Source organism: Gopherus evgoodei, chromosome 8, assembly GCF_007399415.2.
Source record: "Gopherus evgoodei ecotype Sinaloan lineage chromosome 8, rGopEvg1_v1.p, whole genome shotgun sequence".
In the NCBI taxonomy this organism is placed as follows: domain Eukaryota; kingdom Metazoa; phylum Chordata; order Testudines; family Testudinidae; genus Gopherus; species Gopherus evgoodei.
Genome location: NC_044329.1, coordinates 67,345,572 through 67,366,240, shown reverse-complemented (window position 1 = coordinate 67,366,240; position 20,669 = coordinate 67,345,572). Strand labels below are relative to the sequence as shown.

At 44.8% G+C, this 20,669-nt stretch overlaps 1 protein-coding gene across 1 annotated transcript in view; it reads left to right on the top strand.

The window, feature by feature from the left end:
- Positions 1-9,777: 9,777 nt before the first annotated feature.
- Positions 9,778-20,669, top strand: part of LOC115656768 (complement factor H-like) — a 151,230-nt gene continuing 140,338 nt past the window's right edge. The window contains exons 1-3 of the mRNA XM_030573916.1: positions 9,778-9,850; positions 10,054-10,167; positions 13,746-13,914. Coding sequence (XP_030429776.1) covers positions 9,778-9,850; positions 10,054-10,167; positions 13,746-13,914 — 356 coding nt within the window. The remainder of the gene's footprint in view (positions 9,851-10,053; positions 10,168-13,745; positions 13,915-20,669) is intronic.

Below are 20,669 nucleotides of genomic sequence, written 5' to 3'. Positions count from 1 at the left end.
AGGTGGAATTCATGGAAAGCGCATGGTCCTGCGTAGGCCTGGAGGAAGACTTACTGCCATGGTTATGGTCCTGCTTCCTTGCCTCCTGACTAGGCCCCAGCACCAGCTCCGTGGTACTGATATTGCCAGAATTGGAAAGCATACTTCTTGGCCACCCTCCAGTTGCAAACTATGAAGCCTTATTGGCAAAATACGACTATCAGAATTATGCAAAACTCAGTTCTTTTATTGAGTAGCTCTCCGATTCTCATAAGTAGCAATTTAAGTCCGTTGTCAACAAAGGCCAACAGGTGCCTAAGACATCTTTCCAGTTTGCACTTGATGCGACTGACATAGCAGCACATTCAATGCCTACTGCCATTGTGATGAGTAGGGCCTCATGGCTTCATCTGTCTGATTTCCCAGAGGAGGTCCAATGGACCATGGAGGATCTTCCTTTTGAAGGGACAAAGCTATTCACCAAGAAGACCGACGCCTCCCTGAACACATTAAAAGATTTCCAGAACGACTCTTTGATCCACCCTATACACCTGGGTACAAAAGAAAATATAGCTCTCAGCCACCATTCAAACCTCACTCATTACAATATTCATAACAGAAATCATATGAACCCCAGAGGAAGAAGCCTAGGTTCCCCAGATGGAAGACATCAGGATCTCAGCTCACTTCCGCTCAACCCTCCACCTCAAAGCAACAATTTTGACAGGTTGATCAAGGTGCCCGTAGAACATTCTCCTCATCGTTATCTCATGCTAGAAAACCCCACCCATCCCTTCCAAGACCATATCACCCCATTCTGTAGCACCTGGGAATGGATAACCTCTGACAAATTGGTGCTGGAGATCATCTGGGATGGATACCACATCTATTTCTCCTCCCTCTCAAACACCCTTCCCCATCCCTCTTCAGGAATCCTTCTCATGGAAGTCTGATACATCAGGAGATAAACCATCACCTCAGCACAGGAACTATAGAGCCAGTGCCCACACATCTAAGAGACAGAGGCTTCTACTCTCGTTACTTCCTGATACTGAAGAAAAAAGTTGGTTGGAGACCCATACTGGACCTCACAGTGATCAACAAATTTATCAGGGCTCAGAAGTTCAAGATGGTCACTTTATCGATGATTATTCCAGCATTAGAGAAAGGAGATTGGTTCTTGGCTCTTGGCCTCCAAGGTGCATACTTCCACATTTTGATTATACTGACTCACTTACGTTACCTCAGGTTCACACTAGGCTAAGACCACTACCAGTAGAGTACTCCCTTTTGGCCTCTCATTGGCTCCCAGAGTATTCTCCAAGGTCCTCTCAGTAGTGGCATCACCTCAGCAAGAAGGATAGGGGAGATAGTGGCTCTGTGGTGCATCCCTGCTTCACTGTGTTCTTCCTTGACAAGGTCACTCTTATTCCACATCCAACGTTCACTCCCAAGGTGATTTCCACATTTCATGTGAATCAGTTTATTCAGCTTCCAACCTTTTATCCCAAACCTCATCAGGATTATAGGGAAGCCATCTTCCATACACTTGACATGAGGAGAACCTTGGACTTCTATTTAGAAGATCTCCAAATCTTTCCTCTCCATTGCGGATAGATCAAAAGTTACAGTGATTTCAGCACAGACTCTTCAAATGAGTCTTGACGAGTATCGAACTCTGTTACCAGATGTGTTATAGAACACCCCCATCTTCAATATGCATGCACTCTATGAGATTGGTCTCCTCTTCTTTCATCTTCTCTAGGGTTATCCCTGTGCCAGAAATCTGCAGAGCAGTTGCCTGGGCATCTGCACACACATTTGCAGAACACTATGCCATCCTGACGATTCAGCTGCAGATGCCATATTCAGTGCCATGGTACTATTGCCTATAACAGATTCAACTCTGAAGCCCCAGCCTCCAGTGGTGGGCACTGCTTGGGAGTCACCTGCAGTGGAGCACCCATAGGGATACTACTCAAGGAAGAATAAGAAGTTACTCGCCTTGTGCAATAATGATGGTTCTTTGAGATGTGTGACCCTATGGGTCCTCTATGCCCCACCTACACCCCTTAAACTTTGTAGTTCTTGTCTTTGACTCTGCAGTAGAGAAGGAACTGAGAATGGTTCACTCACGCATGCTGGCTAGCCTCATGGCAGGTGAGGAGCAGCCCATGTGTGGGCTGAATGGACACTGCTACCAAAGTTCTCCAATTAGCAGCACAAGGATGCAAACATACCTACAGTGGAGCACCCATAGGGGGACACATTTTGAAGAACCATCATTCTTGCACAAGGTCAGTAACTTTGTTTGGGACAGTTCTCCAGCTCCGGTTATGGAGCCTGTGCCACTAACACCATGGAGGTTGCAGAAGGGCCCTGGAGCTACATGAACTCTTCGCCTTTGGGGAACCAAGTTCTCTGTGCCTTCCTCTGCCATCTGTGCCTGGGGAAGTACAGGTCCAGTCCAGAACTTGCTTTAGTCAAGTCATGCTTCCAGCCATTCCCCTATGATTTATATGGTTTATATGGTGCTGCCATAAATACTGGGATCGGAGTTCTCGTCATCTGAGGATTAGGATGGAGCACAAGGGCAGCCCATCCCCTACTACCACTATGTGTACTCTAAGGGACCACTCGCTTCATGGCAGTGTCCTCCTTTCTCTCTGCAGAGAAGCCACTGGTATCCCACTCTATGAGGCCCTCCACAGCATCCGCCGAATTGGTCCTGTAGGCCGCACTACGGGTCCAGGCCTCAATATCCATCTTTGGAGCCTTCTTGTTCATCACAAAAGGAATTCACCCCATCCCCACTTTGAACATCATCAAGTAGGCATTCAGAACCAGTTTTTTGGAGGATTTGCCGCTTAGTTCGGTTCTGGTGGTACTTCCAGAACAGGAATGATTCCTGTCATCCTTTGCAGATGCAACTGTGACCTTGACTCCCCATTTGCCTCCAGATGACTTTTGATAATTCCAGAACCTTCTTTGAAGGATGTCTGAGGACCTTCACATGCCATTGAAGGAAGTACAGGACAAACAGCATCAGCTTCTGGACATCCTTCATGCCTCAGTACCAACCAGGATGGCTCTACTAATCAGCAATGCCACTCTTTAGCTGGCTCAAACTGTTTGACATACTGTGGCCACTTGTTCACCTATTCTCAACCATCATAAAAGAGATACTATGTCCCAGCTGAGCATTTCAGTTTTTGCTCTCTCACCTCTACCCAATTCCCTCATGATCAAAGAAGCAATAGAGAGGGCCAGACAGCAGCACCCACGCTCCATCCTGGTGTACAAGGAGGGCAAGGGGGTGGATCTTCTGGGTTTATAACTTTTTCATTTATAATGAAAGGAGGATTTTGATGACAAATGCCCCCAGCAAGATTGGGCCTGTTTCAGGCTATCCAGAAGGAGAGAAAACTGGTTGTGAGAATGGCGCTTCCATCTCCTGTGGATGTGGCCAATACCTCTTCGTGCACGATGTCTATGGGAATTGTCACGAGCAGAGAATTGTAGCTGCATTCTTCTGTTTTCCCCAGGAGGTACAAAAGACCATAGAGGACCTCCCTTTTGATGAGTCTTACCTGTTTAACCAGAAGACTGATGATTCCCTCAACTCCCTCAATATTTCCAAAGCCACAGTATGATTGATTGGCATCTCTACACTTGCACCCAAGTGAAAATTCTGCAATCTGCCCCACTGTTCAGTACTCCCCAGTTCTTCCAGCGACCCTATAAACCACCTTGCAAGTGACAGAAGACCCTGCGATCACATCCCCCAGGACTGCCTTCAGTCTTCCCAGAAGTGATATTTCTGAATGCATCTAGAGAGCTGCCACTCACTTTGCCTCCTGCTGTACACCCAACCCATTCCCTTTGGGGGTCATCTAGCACTCTTTTTACCAGCTTGGAGTATGATAACAATGGAAAAGTGGGTCCTGAATGTCATTCAACATGGCTATACAATCAAGTCAAAATGCTACCTCATTCACATCCCCTGTCCCAATCCCTCTCAGAAGAGCATCCTTGCTCTTTAAGTAGACTCCCTGCTGCAAAGGTGAGTGATAGGCTGGAGGAATATGTTCTATTAGGGCACAGGGTTTTATTCAACTTATTTTCTGATACCCAAGAAGAAGGGCAGGTGGAGACCAGTTCTGGACTTCCACAGCCTGAATTGCTTTTTCTGCAAGCCCAAGTTTCATATGGTCACTTTAGCAGCCGTCATACCATCACCAGAAAGAGGCATGTGCTTTATGGCTCTTGCTATGCAGAAGACCTATTTTCCTATAGACATCCATCCACAGAAGGTTCTCTTGAGATTCACAGTAGGTCCTCAGCACTTTCAATACAGAGTCCGTTTGTTTGGACTCGCCATTGCTCCATGAGTGACGACCAAAGTTTTCTCTGTTGTAGCAGCCCACCTACGGTGTCATGGTCCTAATATTCCCTTATCTTGCATACTGGCTGTGATAGCAGCATGATCCAGGGATGAGGCTTGAACTTTGACCTCCATGTTACTTAGACTCCTTTTCTCCCTGAGAGTAAGTGTAAATGTTGAAAAATCTATTTTGGTTCCCACACAGTCCCTAGATTTCATAGGGGCCTCCATTGATGCTGTCTCAGCCCAGGCTTACCTACCAAGGAACAGGTTCCAGACCCTACAGGAGCTCAGCACCTGAGTGGTCAATAGTCCAATCAGGACTTGCCTATCCTTCCTGAGCCACATGGCACCTGCATATACATCACTGCCTTTGCTCGCTTCTGCCTGTGCTGTCTTCAGATATGGCTTCAGAGTCTATTCACCCATGCAACATACCTTGGACATTCTGTTTATAATCCCTTCCCCCCACCCCCTCCGAGGTGTTCTCCTCCCTCCAGTAGTGGACAGACCTGAGACAGGTTTGTGCTGGGATGTCTTTCCTCTCATCCTCCCTCGTCATGATAGTCACGGGTGCATCACTTGCTGGCTGGGTGAGTACATGATGCAAGAGACTTGGACCCCTTGTGAATCCAGGAGGCACATCAACTAGGGTGAGGGGGGAGGAAGTGTATCTCAGTGGTTTGAGCATTGGCCTGCTAAATCCAGGGTTGTGAGTTCAGCCCTTGAGGGGGCCATTTAGGGAACTGGAGTAAAAATCTCTCTGGGGATTCATGCTGCTTTGAGCAGGGGGTTGGACAAGATGACCTCCTGAGGTCCCTTCTAACCTTGATATTCTATGATCCTGCAGATTCACACAGTATAGAGCATGTGTTAAGCATTTCTTCCATCCATTCACTCTCATCATGTCCAACACCACCATCACTGCTTATTACATCAACCAATAAGGGGGCATGAAGTTGACTGTGCTCTGTGCAGAAAATGATCACAATTTACTGTCATTTCAGTTTGCTGTTTCTTTCTCTTTCAGTTTTAGACTCTGTGTGCATACAGCATACTCATTTTATTTTGTTTTTTCCAAATAGAAGAAAAATCATTTTTGCAGCCACTTTCCATAGAAAATGGTGATATTTTCAGTCTAGAAAATCAGAAGCAATCAGGACCAGTGACTTATTGGAATGGCACTGCGTTAATGTACAGTTGTAATGCTGGCTTCATGTTACATAGAATACCTGAGATTATTTGTGAGATGGAAAAATGGATCACAACTCCTCTGTGTTAGTAATTACATTGTGTAGATTTTTCAAAAGCAGTTTTTTTAGTGGAAAGGGCAATAGGTCTCAAGTGGAAGTTGAATTATAGGAAAGAATGATTCTGTAGATTGATCCAGAGTTCTGTGAAATCTTAGTTTTCTGGCTGAGAGTCTTTAAGAAAGCTTCTGGCTTCAGGATATTTGGTTGGTTGATTTTGTTTGTTCTTGTGTAGTTTTAGTTTTTAAAAGCTCCCAACTGGGACTCAGGAGATATGGATTCAGTTATTGGCTGTATCACAGAGACTCTCTCCGCCACTGCATAAGATGTCCAGAAGAACAGAAGCAACTGTAAATGTTGGTCTCACACAGAGGCAGGAACTAAATGTCATCATCAACTAAATGAACTCCTAGTGTATTTAGCTCTGGTGTTTGTTTAATTTTTGGACAGATTTTTACCAGTGCTCATGTTGTAAGTTTCATTGCCCACCTACATTTTACTGCATGTTTGTAGGTTCTGGTTGCAGGCTTAATTTAAAATTAGTGGTCTTTATGTGGTTATATACTGTGTTACAAAGGGCTTAATTACATAAGGTGGTTTGTGGGATGGTTTTGCTCATTTTAATCTTCCATGCCTATCTTTTCGATACACCATGCCAAGGTATTCCAAATGTTTTCAATGCTCAAACTGAAAGTAGAGTGAAGGATAGTTATGAACCTGGTGAAACAGTACATTATCAGGGCCATTCTGGTTTTATTATAAGAGGATCACCAGATGTTACATTTGGAGCTGAGAAGTGGACCCAAAAACCTATATGCAAAGGTACAATGAGTGACTTGATCTAACTTTAAAGAACCTAGTTAATTCTTTCGTACAATATTATTATTATGGGCACTGAGATACCACACAGATGGGTCTGACAGCTAGAACAAATAGATTAGATAGATGACTTTGAATTAAAATAGACACTGACCAAGTTTTGCCCCTTGCTGCTGAGGGGGACAAGAAGGAACATAATATAACAAGGTTTCATGTCTGGACTGTTTCATGTCTGGGCTGACATCACTGAAAATGTTGATTCAGAAACAAGAAATAGCCAACTCACACACTGATAATTTCAAATACAGAGGGGATTGGGAGGAATCAGTGTTTGCCAAAAGGAAAAAAAAACCAAACCTATTGGCAGGACAATAAATCTTGTTTGCAAGAAGCTAAGAACAGTAATTTATAATATATTTTTAAAACATAAAAGTGGTGCTTGCCTTCTGTCCTTTTAGGCTATTAGAATTCACAGAGTGCTCTTGTCATTACAAAGAGCTCCCTTCTCCAATCCGTTCTCTCCCTTCAGTCATTACAGTGAGGAGGTTTTTTGTCTGGGCAAGGGGTTCAGAAATAGGGTCCTTACATATCTATTTTCATGATGTTGGAAGTTCATCTCACACCCTTTGGTCTCTGCATATTCCCAGCCATGGGGTATTGTGTCACCTGGTGGTACCTAACTGTAGAACCTCCTTCAAGCAGTGTCCTTTGGAGCGCTCACACACATCCGTAATTACCCCTCCCCTCAGCATCTCCACATGTTTCTCAGGGCAAAGCTATATAAGGGGGTGCAGTGCCCCTTATCACCTCAGTTACTTCCAACCTCTGTGTCAAATGAAAATGATCCGCTCCAGTCCATTCGGATCCGGGGTTTTCTCCATTCTTAGTGCCTTGAAAAGTGTTTAGTTTAGTTCTTCTTTGAGTGATGTGCATTCCACTCACTGCCACATGCCACTGGTAGGCCCTCCCACAACAATTCTGGGCCCCAGGGCAGAACAGTTAATGGTCCCCCAAGCATGCACAAGCTGCACCCACATGGACGCAGTCTGCCTGACATTTAGGCAATGCTGCGCCTGAGCTTGCTGGTGTCCAGCGAGTTGCCAGCTGCCCACGCTCTTCCAGGCCGGCCAGGGCTTCCTCATGCCTGCCCAGGCCACCATGTTATGGTATACTTCCCCAATCTGAACCTTAGAGTCCAAAAGTTGGGGTACCAGCATGAATTTCTCTAAGCTTAATTACCAGCTTAGTACTTGTAGCGCTGCCACCAATCAGAACTTGGAGTGCCTGATACACTCTGGTCCCCTCAAAACCTTCCCTGGGGACCCCCAAGACCCAGACCCCCTGGATCTTAACACAAGGAAAGTAAACTCTTTCCCTCACCAGTGCCTCTCCTAAGCTTTCCCTCCCTGGGTTACCCTGGAAGATCACTGTAATTCAAACCCCTTCTCTCTCCTTCTCAGGCTTTCCTTCCTTGGGCTATCCTGGAGAGATAGTCAAATTCAAGCACCATGAATCTAAAACAAAGGGATTCCACCCTTCTCCCCTCCCTTCTCCTTTCCTGTTAAGTACAGACTCAATTCCCTTGAGACTCAACAAGGGGAAAAAATCAAACAGGTCTTAAAAAGCAAAACTTTTAATAAAAAGAAAGAAAGAAAAAGTAAAAGCTGTCTCTGTAATTTAGATAGTAAAAGTTACAGGGTCTTTCAGCTTATAGACACTAGAGAGAAGCCTCCCCCTCCCCCAGCAAAATACAATTTAAAATACTTCCAGCAAACTCCACATTTGCAAATACAGAAAACAGTCAAAAGACTATAACCGCCTTTCCTACTTAATATTCACTATTCTGAATATATAAGAGACTGTAGCAGGGAGACTGGCAAGAAACCTGGTTGCATGTCTAGTCCCTTTCAGGACCCAGAGAGAACAAAGCCAAACCCCAAAACACAAACAAAGGCTTCCCTCCACTGAGATTTGAAAGTATCTTGTTTCCTGATTGGTCCTCTGGTCAGGTGTTTTTGGTTCCCTGTTTGTTAACCCTTTACAGGTAAAAGAGACATTAACCCTTAACTAGCTGTTTATGACAGTCCCCCAAGCATGCACAAGCCGCACCCACATGGACACAGTCTGCCTGACATTTAGGCGATGCTGTGCCTGCGCTTGCTGGTGCCCAGTGAGTTGCTAGCTGCGCACGCTCTTCCAGGCCAGCCAGGGCTTCCACATGCCTGCCCAGGATGGTTGCCAATTGTGCAAACCCAAAGACCCTTGCCCTTCTCCAAGGCCCTGCCCCCGGCTCAATCCATCCCCGCTCCCTCTGTCACTCATTCTTCCCCACCCTAACTCACTTTCACTTGGCTGGTGCAGTGGGTTGGGCTGCAGGAGGGGGTGTGGAATGCAGGCTCTGGGATGGAGTGTGGATACGGATGTGTGTGTGTGAGGAGTCGGGCTCTGAGAGGAAGTTTGGGTGCGGGAGGAGGTGAGGACTCTGGGAGGGAGTTTGGGTGCAGGCTCTAGGCTACGGCAGGCTTTAGGTTCTAGGCTTGGGGTACAGGAGGGGCTCAGGTGGTCGGCGCTTACCTCAGACAGCTTCCGAAAGTGACCTGCACACCCCTCTGGCAGTGGTTCCTAGGCGGGGGTGGGGTGGGCGGGGAGGTCACTGCATGCCACTGCCCGCAGGCGCCACCCCTGTCTGCAGGCACTGCCCCTGCAGCTCCCATTGGCTGCAGTTCCTGGCCAGTGGGAGCTACTGAGTTGGTGCTTGAGGTGGGGGCAGTGGGCAGAGACCCCTCACTCCCCCCAGGGATGATAGGGACATTCTGGATGCTTCCCGGAGCGGCACAGAGTGACGGCTGGCAGGAAGCCTGCCTTAGCTGCACTGTGTTGCCGGCAGGGTTGGCCTGGGGCCCCGGGCCCTTTTAGATCACCCAGGACCCTGGGCAATTGTGCCCTTTGTCCCCCCAGTCAGTGGACCTGCCCACTGGTGCTGGTATAAAGGGCCCAGCCAATCCCAAGTCCCCTCAGTTCCTTCTTATTGCCCAGGACTATAACTGGAACTGTTCTTCTTGCTTTTGCAAATACTTTCAGTGGACTGTGTTCTCTTGTATTTATTGTAAATAGTTTAGTATTATTAAGGTTATTAGTGTTAATTAGTAAATTAAGTTTTTACCCTATCTGAGAGTTTTGGTTGATTCCAAGTGCCAAGGGATGCCTCAGTCAGCAGGCTTCAAGGCCTGCTTTTCCTGTAACAAGGTTATGCCCATGAGTGACCCACACTCAAGTTTCTGGAAGTGGCTTGGGGAAGCTCATATTGGGGAGTGTTACCAAATTTGCAGAGACTTTAAGCCGAGCATGAAGACAGATCATGAAGTCAGGCTAAAGTTTCAACTGATGGAGGCAGCCTTGAGAGCTCTGACTGAGCCAGGTCGGTCAGACAAAGCACTGAGTGTCTCGGTGTTGTAAGAAGTGCATCTCTTGCTGTGTCTGAGTCCCAGCATCGTTCACCAGCCCCAGTACCTAGGAAGAGGCATAAGAAGCAGACTGCTGTAAGGTGGAGGTCCCTGGCATGGAAGTATGCTAGGCATGGGGATAAGAGTGCAGTTTAAATGTAAACCCCCCTCTGCTCAGGTACTGCAGAAGATGGCACCATTGACTCTGTCAGCCAGGCAGATTCCATGAAGTCTGGAGTTAGAAGGAACTCCTTCTATATCTATGACATTGCACTGTACCAACACTATATCGGTACCGACTACGGACAGAGGTGTTTGTGGCTGCCAGGCACTTCTTGACCCTGTCAGTGCCGATATCATTGGTGGTACAAGATTTGACAGTATCCATGGAAACAGACACAGGAAAAACAGCAGGATCACTTCAGTGCTCAGTACTGCACCAGCCTCACGTGCCTCTGGCAGTTTGCCCTTCCATATTATCAGAAGGAAAACTGGCAACACTCACTTCACTGTGGGTTTCTCCACCTTAGCACTGAATGCTGTTGTCATCTGGAATAGTGGCTCTGTTGTCAATGAAAGGAAAGTTATTGTCTTCTGAATCAGGGGTTGGGTCCTATATCTCCCATCCTTGGAGCTGCTCTTACTACCCCTCCATAGACTCTGTCACAGGAGTACTATCGAGTGGTTCACCGGGAGATCACTAAGGGCCTCCACCTGTCCAGTGGCCTTTTTGGAGTCCCGGGTTCCCCCCGCCCCATTTCCAGATTGTATTCCAGGCATGTCTATTCAGTGGCATCAGAAAGGTGTGAGGTACCTATCCATTGGGCAGCAGCCATTCCTGACTCTGGCACTAAGCCTGGTACCGGATATCAAAAGCCAGCTCAACAGTACCCTGTAGATCAAAAAATAGAGCAAGAGCATCCACAGCTAGTGCTGGTGTCCTTTTCCTCCTCCTCTGATGAGGCAGGCTCAGGAAGGGACATGTTGCCTCCTCCAGATGACTATAAGGCACAGTAAGAATTGTTAGAGGGCTGCCTTAAATCTGGCATACAGGTGGAGGAAGTAAAAGAATCCTCTCACCACCCGGCCAATACTTTAGACAATGCAGGTACTTCCAGAGTGGCCCTGCCTCTCGTTGAGGCCATTATAGACCCAGGGTATGTCTACATCTACAATTTTGCAGCGCTGGTTGTTACAGCTGTATTAGTACAGCTGTATAAGGCCAGCGCTGCAGAGTGGTTACACTTACAGCAACCAGCGCTGCAAGTGGTGTTAGATGTGGCCACACTGCAGCGCTGTAGGGCGGCTTCAAGGGGGGTTAGGGGAACGCGAGAGCAAACCGCGGGGAAGCAGGTCTCCTTCCCCGCGGTTTGCTCCAGTGTTCCCCGAACACCTCCCCCCCAAGCAGATCTCCTTCCCCGCGGTGTGCTGTCGCGTTCCCCGAACCCCCGTGCAAGCAGGTCTCCTTCCCAACGGTTTGCTCCGGTGTTCCCCGAACCCCCCTGCAAGCAGGTCTCCTTCCCAGCGGTTTGCTCCGGTGTTTTTTGAACCCCCGTGCAAGCAGATCTCCTTCCCCGCGGTGTGCTGTCGCGTTCCCCGAACCCTCCTGCAAACCGTGGGGAAGGAGATCTGCTTGCACGGGGGTTGGGGAACGCGAGAGCAAACCGCGGGGAAGGAGACCTGCTTCCCCGCGGTTTGCTCTCACGTTCCCCGAACCCCCCTGCAAACCGCGGGGAAGGAGACCTGCTTGATTACCAGAGAGGCTTCCTCTGGTATGCTGGGATACCTGTTTATTCCACGGAGGTCAAGAAAAACGCTGGTGAGTGTTTACCCCTGATGACCAGCGCTGGATCACCAGCGCTGGATCCTCTACACCCGAGTTTCAACGGGTGTACGGCCAGCGCTGCAAATAGGGAGTTGCAGCGCTGGTGATGTCCTGCAGATGTATACACCTCCTAAGTTGCAGCGCTATAACTCCCTCACCAGCGCTGCAACTTTGTGGTGTAGACAAGGCCCCAGTTAAGGGACTGTGGTAGACCCCTGCATCCCTTTTCCACACTTTATAAAGGGCAAGTATTATATACCTCCCAAGACTGAGTTCATTTCCCCTCTCCCCTGGGATGCCTGGTAGTATCCTCTGCCAATGAGAGGGAAAAGTAGGGGCATCAAGGTGCAACACCAAAATCAAAAGACTTAAAGTTAAGTCCCTTTGAGGGTGCCTTGCTCTTTTTGGAGCATACTGATGCTAAGCTCTGAGGGTTAAAGGAGTAAACTTTAAAAATCCCTTGGGCTGTATACCCCAGAACTCTCCCACTATGAAGGTAAATGGAGTCTACAACATAATCTTTTTTACAAACTGATTTTTATTTAATATTTGCCTGTCTAAAACTCTTTAGGACCCGATTGTGATATCTTTGCTCACATTGATTATTACCTTCCTCTAGAGCCCTCTGTGGGACTATTATTTAAATTCCACTCCCATCCTGCCCTGCAATACCCACTCCCACCCTCTCTTGCATTGTTTCTGGCATTTTTATCCTGCTCCAAACCAAAAAAAATCTTAGATCCTACAAATCCTGCAAGAGAGGGGAGGGAGATAAACACATATAGGAAAAAGAGGCTCCAACAATATAAATAGCGTTTTCTGAATAGGCTATTCTTGGTAAACTGGCAAGAGATTTAGTGTTTTCCTGCAACACAACTGCATTGGTGCAGCTGCATCATGTCCAGTTAAGACCTGTCCTTGGAAAGCTCCACTTTACATCTTTCCACCTCTTTGGGTGCTGAGATATCAGGAGATGTTGCATTCTCTCTTTTCCTAATTTGGTGGTTCAATGGCTCTGCAGTTAATCAGCCAGAATGTTTTTTTGCTAATAATATGTTTTTATCAAAGAAAGGAATTAATCTTTCCCCTGTGCAGAGTGAGACACATATAATGAAGTATCGTTTTTTACTGCTACATTGTCACATGCATGCATCATTACCTATTTTTTTAAATTAACAAACTAACCTGCAAACAGTTTGACTCTATATGACACTTGATATTTATTGTCAAAACCAACTATGCTTCCAATTATTGGTATTCTTGCAGCATCTAAAAGCTGGAGCAATCATGATGGATTGTGCTTTACTCAACCTAACCTGGCCAGATAAACCACTCTTTTGTTTCTTAATTTGTTTTGTAAATAGAGATGATACCAATATGTGTGTTCCAGTCATACTTACTCCATTTAATATTGGGTCCATTGAGTTTTCAGAGTCCTGAAATTGTTATATGTTAACTGATTGTGAAGTATTTACTTAGGAAATGGGTAGAGTTCAGTTTGACAGATGACAAGAACATTAGTGGGTTACTCACACTGTCAGTGCTACCTAACTTTTGCAGCTTTGGCACCCCCGCCTTCCTTGTAATTCAGATGTGGAAAAGTGGTATTTAATATGTTGGTTGTTTAAAGCTGCTGCAGAGGGCTGCTGTTTTTATGCCATTAGGCTGACTTTCTCTTCTGTATATTTACCCCAACCTGCAAATAGATTTTCAAGAGCTGAAGAAAGATTCATGAAATCTATCCCATGGTCTAGATGGGCTTTTATATTCTTATGGGTTTTCTACACAGGGAGTTATTTCAGAGTGGTTAATCCACTTTAAATTCATAACCTCCCTTATTCTGAATACATTTTCATTTGTAGATAAGCCCTTACCTTACTGTGCTCATTTAAATTCTGTGCTGAAACACAGATTTACTATTTCCTCATTAGCATAATTCTAAAACAGTCACATCAAAATTAAGTTTTGTAATTGTTTTCTAATGAGTGTATTCTTCTCAATCAGGCATTACAGATGTTTATGGATTTTATTTCTATTATCTTTAGAGAGAACCTGCCAGCCACCGAGAATTAATAATGGAAACTTAATGATGCCAAAGAGAGTTTACAGGGAGAATGAACAATTGCAGTTTACCTGTAACGCAGGATATACATTCTGTGAAAGCTCTGATGCAGAGTGTACTAAATATGGATGGCGTCCAGAACCATTTTGTAAAGATCAGCTTTTGTTAATGTTATACTACATATTCTGTTACTTCTAGCTAGCTAGCCAGCTATAGTCCTGGTCCACTCTAATGTTCCTAGGTGCTACAGTAATATAAAGACACAATTATTATGTATACTGTATCCTGGAAAGTAGTGACTCTCTCTGAAAAGGATTTAGGGATCATAGTGGAAAAACACCTGACCGTGAGCACCTAGGTGATGCTGTCGCAAAAAGAGCTAATGCAATCCTTGGATGTATAAGCAGGGGAGTAGTGAGTAGAAGTAGGGAGGTGATTTTTACCTCTGGATAAGGCATTGATGAGACCAATACCAGAATTACTGCATCCAGTTCTAGTGTTCACATTTTAGAGAGGATGTAGAAAAAAGACACACACATTATTTGAGGTCTGGAAAATATGTCTTACAGTGAGAGACTTAAGGAGCTCATTCTGTTTAGCTATCTAAAAGAAGTGCAAGGAATAAGTTGATTGCATTGTTTTACCTTCATGGATACCAGGTACTAAAGAGAACTTTTAATATAACAGAAAGAGGCATAGAACCCAATGTCTGGAAGTGAAAACCAGATGAATTCAAATGAGAAATAAGACACACAAATTTCTAACCATTGGAACAAACAGCCAGAGGAAGTGGTGGATTCTTCATCTCTTGATGTCTTGAAATCAAGGCCTTTTTGGAAGATATGCTTTAGTGAAACACAAATTACTGGGTTCAAAACAGGAGTGTCTGGGCCAAATTCAATGGTTTGTGTTATACAGGAAGTTAAACTAGATGATCCATGCCTTAAAATCTATGAATCTACGATGTAAGGAATTAGGAAAAGAAAGGGGAAGAATAACAATCACATTTCATCACTTACCTATCCATGATCTACTGGCAAAGCTTTTATAGTCAAGGATTTGGAGAGGTGGAGATTTCTTGCTGCATTATTATAAAGCAGATGCAATTTCATGTCAAGATGAGCCAGATTCTGGTGCCCCTAGTCACATGACTATTTATCTAGTAAGTACTCCTCAACATGATTAAGGCTGGTAGAATCTGTCTCTATATGAGCATCCTCAAATTGAAAAAGATATGTTGGCAATTTTCTGGTTGTGAACAGTTTTGTAATGTATTTAGGGGCAGAAATTGGACAAAGTAGAAAGGGATCATAACTCATTGCGAAAACCTCCCTTGTCATACAGAATACTATGCTGATTGACTAAGCAGAATATCTGAAAAACATAATCTGTTTTTTTCAAAGGAACTTCAGCTACTGTGATGCATTATTTCTATTGTAAATGAAAGTTTGTGTATACAGTATATAGTTATTATCTGAACAACAAGAATTCACTCCACAACACAGTACAAAAAATAGTCCAGATATTGAATTAATCCAATAGTTGTGCAAAATAACCTGTGTCTCTGCTATGCTTTGCACATTGGTTTATTCAACATGCTTCTAATGGTTTATGATTTAATTCGACTTCGATCAATTTCTGCCTATAAATGTATATAGGAAGATAGCCACAATCAAAAACAATTGCCACATTTCTTTTTCAATTTGAGCATAGTTCTGTTGTGTTTTATGTGAGTTTTAGATATATCTTGCAGGACAGCCCCCTACCCTTGTGGTTTTTTCATCAACTGAGATCTAAGGCTCTTTATTAATCTCAAAATATATGATTTCTGATTCTACTGTAGGGTTACAGTAGCTAGTGTTTACATTCCAGGATAATTTTCATAAGGAATGTCTACTCTGTGATCTGGGGGTGTGATTCCCAGCTTGAGGAGACATACGCATATTAGCTCTAATTAAGCTAGTGCATTAAGAAGAGAGTGTAGCTGTGGCAGCGTGAGTGATGGGCAGGGCTAGTCACCCCAAGTTTGTGCCTATAGTGTCAGCTAGGCAAACACTTGGGGCAGCTATTCCCTCCCACCGCTCATGCAGCTGTGCCTCCAGTTTGTTTTTAGAGTGTTAGCTGAACTAACACAAGTCTTTCTCCTTGAGCTGGGAATCACCTCAAAGCATAGACATACGCTTAGGATAAATCTTAGTTAGATATCTTAGTCTGTAATTATGATACATCTGTTTATTGGCTATAACCTTAAATATTGATCCATTTTGTGTTTTTACTTACATTATTGTATAACTATGTACCAATGTGTTTGAAATAGCCTTGTGTAAACCAGTCTTGCTGATAGGTGGAATAAAGCAGCTAAAGTAAACAAATCCCAACAAGGGTATCAGCATTGTCTGAGGAGAGAAATCAACTAATCACATTTTGTTAATTAAAAAAAAGCTGCCTCACAATAAAAACACATACTATTATAACCCTATATTGGGTGCAAAAACAGTATTTTCAATAAAAATAATTTTCAGAGAGCCCTATAATCACTGACCTATCATTAAGTAAATGCAGTTGGTTGAGCTGTGTGTCCAGCACATGCCCTGACTAGAATTTTTTTTCATTGCAGTCATTTCCCTACTCCTCTCAGAAAGACTCGTTAGCTCTTTCTCTTGCCACTTGTGTGTCTGTATAAGGGCAACAAACTGTCTGCTATACTGAATGCATGCAGTACATTTAAGTGGCTGTTTTCCCACTCAGCATGCTCAGTGGTACTTTGCTAGAACTTTATAAGATGATCATGATATTTTGCCCTTAGTCTGTTTGTTGAGCATTCTTACCCCAGTTTAAGATGTTCAAGTGCCTGCATACTAATGAATGTAGCCTGCCTGGAAATGGGCTGGATGCCTATATCTGACCTAATCAGCTCCAGCTTAAGAGCAACTGTTCAAAAAGGGTCCCCTCCCCAACAACACAGTGGGAATAGCGAGTTACAAATGCACCACACAACTTTCAGGAAATGGTAATGAAACTGCAAAAATGCTTATTATAAATGTGAAATACAGACTGAGGAAGGAACTTCTTGAAATGAACATGCTTTCAAGAGTGCCTTATAATAGTAAAAAGACGACACTACAGGAAGGTTAATGAGCATTTCCAAAATAAACTTAACTTCAAACAATAAATACAAAATGACCCAACCTTACAACAGCTTGAGACAGATGAATGGCCGGTGGAGAAGCAGAAAATTACATTGGGACAGTAGAGAGAACATGCACATAAAACTGCATATGCTGAGATTCTGCACAAAAGACATTGTGTCATCATACTACACAGCATGAGGTCAGAAGTGCTAACCATAGTCCTCAGTATCCATCTGGGTATTGAGAATTATAAGTACAGAGTTCAAGTGATCCTGTTATGACCAATTATGAATGCTGCTATTGATGAGAGCATATCCAAATGTGAATTCTGCACTCAGTGGTACTTTTGCATTTTTCTTTCTGTACTGAAACCACATGAGATTCCTGATTGCTCTTGGGTTCAAAGATGAATGGCCTGTTATGTTACAGAGGACAACACCTCCTGATTTCAATGGCCACTGTTGAACTCTCTAATGTCCGACATTGAGGAGACATTCTTCCAGTCCGTGAAAACTGGACACATTTTTGTTTGCAATCCTTTCCTTTCCTTGTCAATCTCTTGTCTGTTTTAGCCAGTAGGATCATCTAAGAGTGACGTGATGTGAAGAGCTCTGTATTTGTTAATGACCACTCAATGCATGAGGACAGCAACTTGTTTAATATGCCCCAAGATTTATAATTGTAAAGCAAAGTATCCATATTCTTCAAAATCCCCATCAGTAATTATTAGGGTCCATTTCCAAATTCCTATTTTTATAGAGGTTAACTTTCTAAAGGCTCATCTATGAACATAATTTGATTTCACTCCTGTTCCTGTTACTACAGTCCCCCCAAAGGGCATGGGTGTACAGCTTCCATAGTCCTCCAAGACTCTGGGCCAGGGAGCGAAGATCTAGGCATAGGATCAAAACTCATATCCCAGGCATTGGAACTTCTTTCACCCTCTACTATGTTTTGTATGAAATAGTTTGAAATGAGAATTCTTGGAAAATATTTTTATCACAGGATTAATCTTAGTGCTTAAGAAAGTTACCCCCCACCCCTCAAAAAAGCACACCATACTGAAGTCACTTGCTTTTTTATCTGTAGAACAAGAATAGGAATTAATTGAAAGAAGTCCTAAGGCTTGTGTTATATAGGCGGTCAGACTAGATGATACAGTGTCCCTTCTGGCCTCATGAACTGTGAATGGAATGGTACAGGCTTGCACCCACATGCCTCAAGCCTGACCTTTAGGGACACCTCTACAAGTGAAAGGAATATTTTCGTTTCTGTGCCCAATTCTTGGTCTTTCTGCTTCATATACTAATAAAGGTCCTAACTAGCGTCAATTGTGCTGCACTTTTATAAAATACAGGTACCTGTCCAGTAGGTGCCAAAGAAAGCCTAACTCTTGTCATCATCCACCACCCAGCCATGATATTACTACTTTTGGTAACTATCTAACTGGGTCATATTCAAACCAGAGGTGAAAGGATCTGTATTTCCTACAAATCTCCCAATCCTCCCAGTCCTCTGTGTGATGCATTCTTAATTTTTTAAAATTATCTACAAAACGAATGCTGTCGTTTCTATCCCATTCAGTTCCTACAAGCTTATGATGCTATGAAGAGGTGCAAAGCTCACAATCCTGTTTAACTCATTGCTTTAACTCTAGGGGATCCAGCAGCATCAATGGAAATAGAATAAAATAAAATAATCTTGCATTACAGCTTGTTAAAGAACTTTGCATCCACATCAGGACTGCTCACAGCAATCCAGGCATCTGTCACCTCCAGATTGGATCATTATGTTTTGCTGAATATGAAGCTAACTATAAAAATAATGCAAAGGCTACAGCCGAAGCAGAATGTTGTTACCAGCCTTCTCTCTCCTAAATATGTCAAGAGCACATAAAGCCTGTACTCAGTTCCCTGGCTGCAAAATATTTCTAATCCCAGTTCAAGGCTTTGATCCTGATCACAAAGCCATAAATTGATCAAGTCCCAATTATAAAAGACGGTTACTCACCTTTGTAACTGTTCTTCTTCAAGATGTGTTGCTCGTATCCATTCCAATTAGGTGTGTGTGTGCGCCGCATGCACATTCACCGGAAGATTTTTATCTTAGCAACGCTCGGTCAGTTGGCTGGGTCGCCCCCTGGAGTGGCACCTCTACGGCGGTGAATATATATCCCTGCCGACCCAACTGCCTTTCAGTTCCTTCTTGCCGGCTACTCCAACAGTGGGGAAGGAGGGCAGGTTTGGAATGGATATGAGCAACACATCTTGAAGATCAACAGTTACAAAGGTGAGTAACCGTCTTTTCTTCTTCGAGTGCTTGCTCATATCGATTCCAGTTAGATGACTCCCAAGCCTTACCTAGGCGGTGGGGTTGGAGTGAGATGTCGCAGAATGTAGAACTGCTGAGCCAAATGCCGCATCATCTCTGGACTGTTGTACCAATGCGTAATGTGATGCAAAGGAGTGAACCGAGGAGCAGGTAGCTGCACGACATATCTCCTGGATGGATACATGAGCCGGGAAGGCGGCAGATGAAGTGTGAGCCCTAGTAGAATATGCAGTGAGGTGGCTCATTGGAACATGAGCCAAGTCATAGCAGGTGCGGATGCACGACGTTACCCAAGATGAAATCCTCTGGGAGGAGACAGGTAGGCCCTTCATTTGATCTGCTACCACAACGAAGAGTTGGGGTGTTTTACAAAAGGGCTTTGTTCGCTCGATATAAAAAGCAAGAGCCCTACGGAAGTCTAGGGAGTGCAGTTGCTGCTCTCGGTGTGAAGAGTGTGGCTTTGGGAAGAAGACAGGAAGGAAGATATCTTGGTTGATATGGAAGGCTGATACCACTTTAGGGAGAAAGATCGGATGTGGTCGCAGCTGTACCTTGTCCTTGTGAAACATTGTATATGGGGGGTCGACCGTGAGAGCCCGAAGTTCGGAGACTCGTCTTTCAGATGTAATGGCTATGAGGAATGCTGTCTTCCAGGACAGGTACAGCAGCGAGCAGTTTGCCAGCGGCTCAAAGAGAGCAGCCATAAGTTTGGCTAGAACAAGGTTGAGGTCCCAGGTTGGGGCGGGGCGGCGGACCTGTGGGTATAAACGTTCCAAGCCCTTGAGGAACCTCGAAACCATGGGGTGAGAGAAGACCGAGCTGCCATTCTCCCCTGGGTGGAAGGCAGAGATGGCCACCAAGTGCACCTTTATTGATGAAACAGCTAGGCCTTGTTGTTTTAGGGGCCAGAGGTAGTCCAAGATGGTAGGAACCGGTGTCTCGGTAGGAACAGCATTACGCTGCTCGCACCAGTAGGAGAAACACCTCCACTTGGCTATATATGTTAATCTAGTGGAAGGTTTCCTACTACCCAGGATACTTGTACCGAGGCAGAGCAGCGTAGCTTGGACTGGCTTAACTGTGCAGCAACCATGCTGTAAGGTGAAGAGACTGCAGGTCTGGAAGGTGAAGTCTGCCGTGGTCCTGAGTTATGAGATCTGGCCAAAGAGGTAGGGGGATTGAGTTGGCCAGCAAGAGGTCGAGCAACATGATGTATCAGTGTTGCCTTGGCCACGCTGGAGAGATCAAGATTAGGTGGGCTCTGTCTCTGCAGAGCTTGAGCAGGACCCTGTGGACCGGCAGGAATGGTGGAAAGGCGTAAAGGAGATGTCTTGTCCACGGTATCAGGAATGCGTCTGATAGGGAGCCCAGGGAGTGACCCTGGAAGGAGCAGAACACATGGCATTTCCTGTTCTCATGGGAGGCAAAGAGGTCTATGCAGGGAG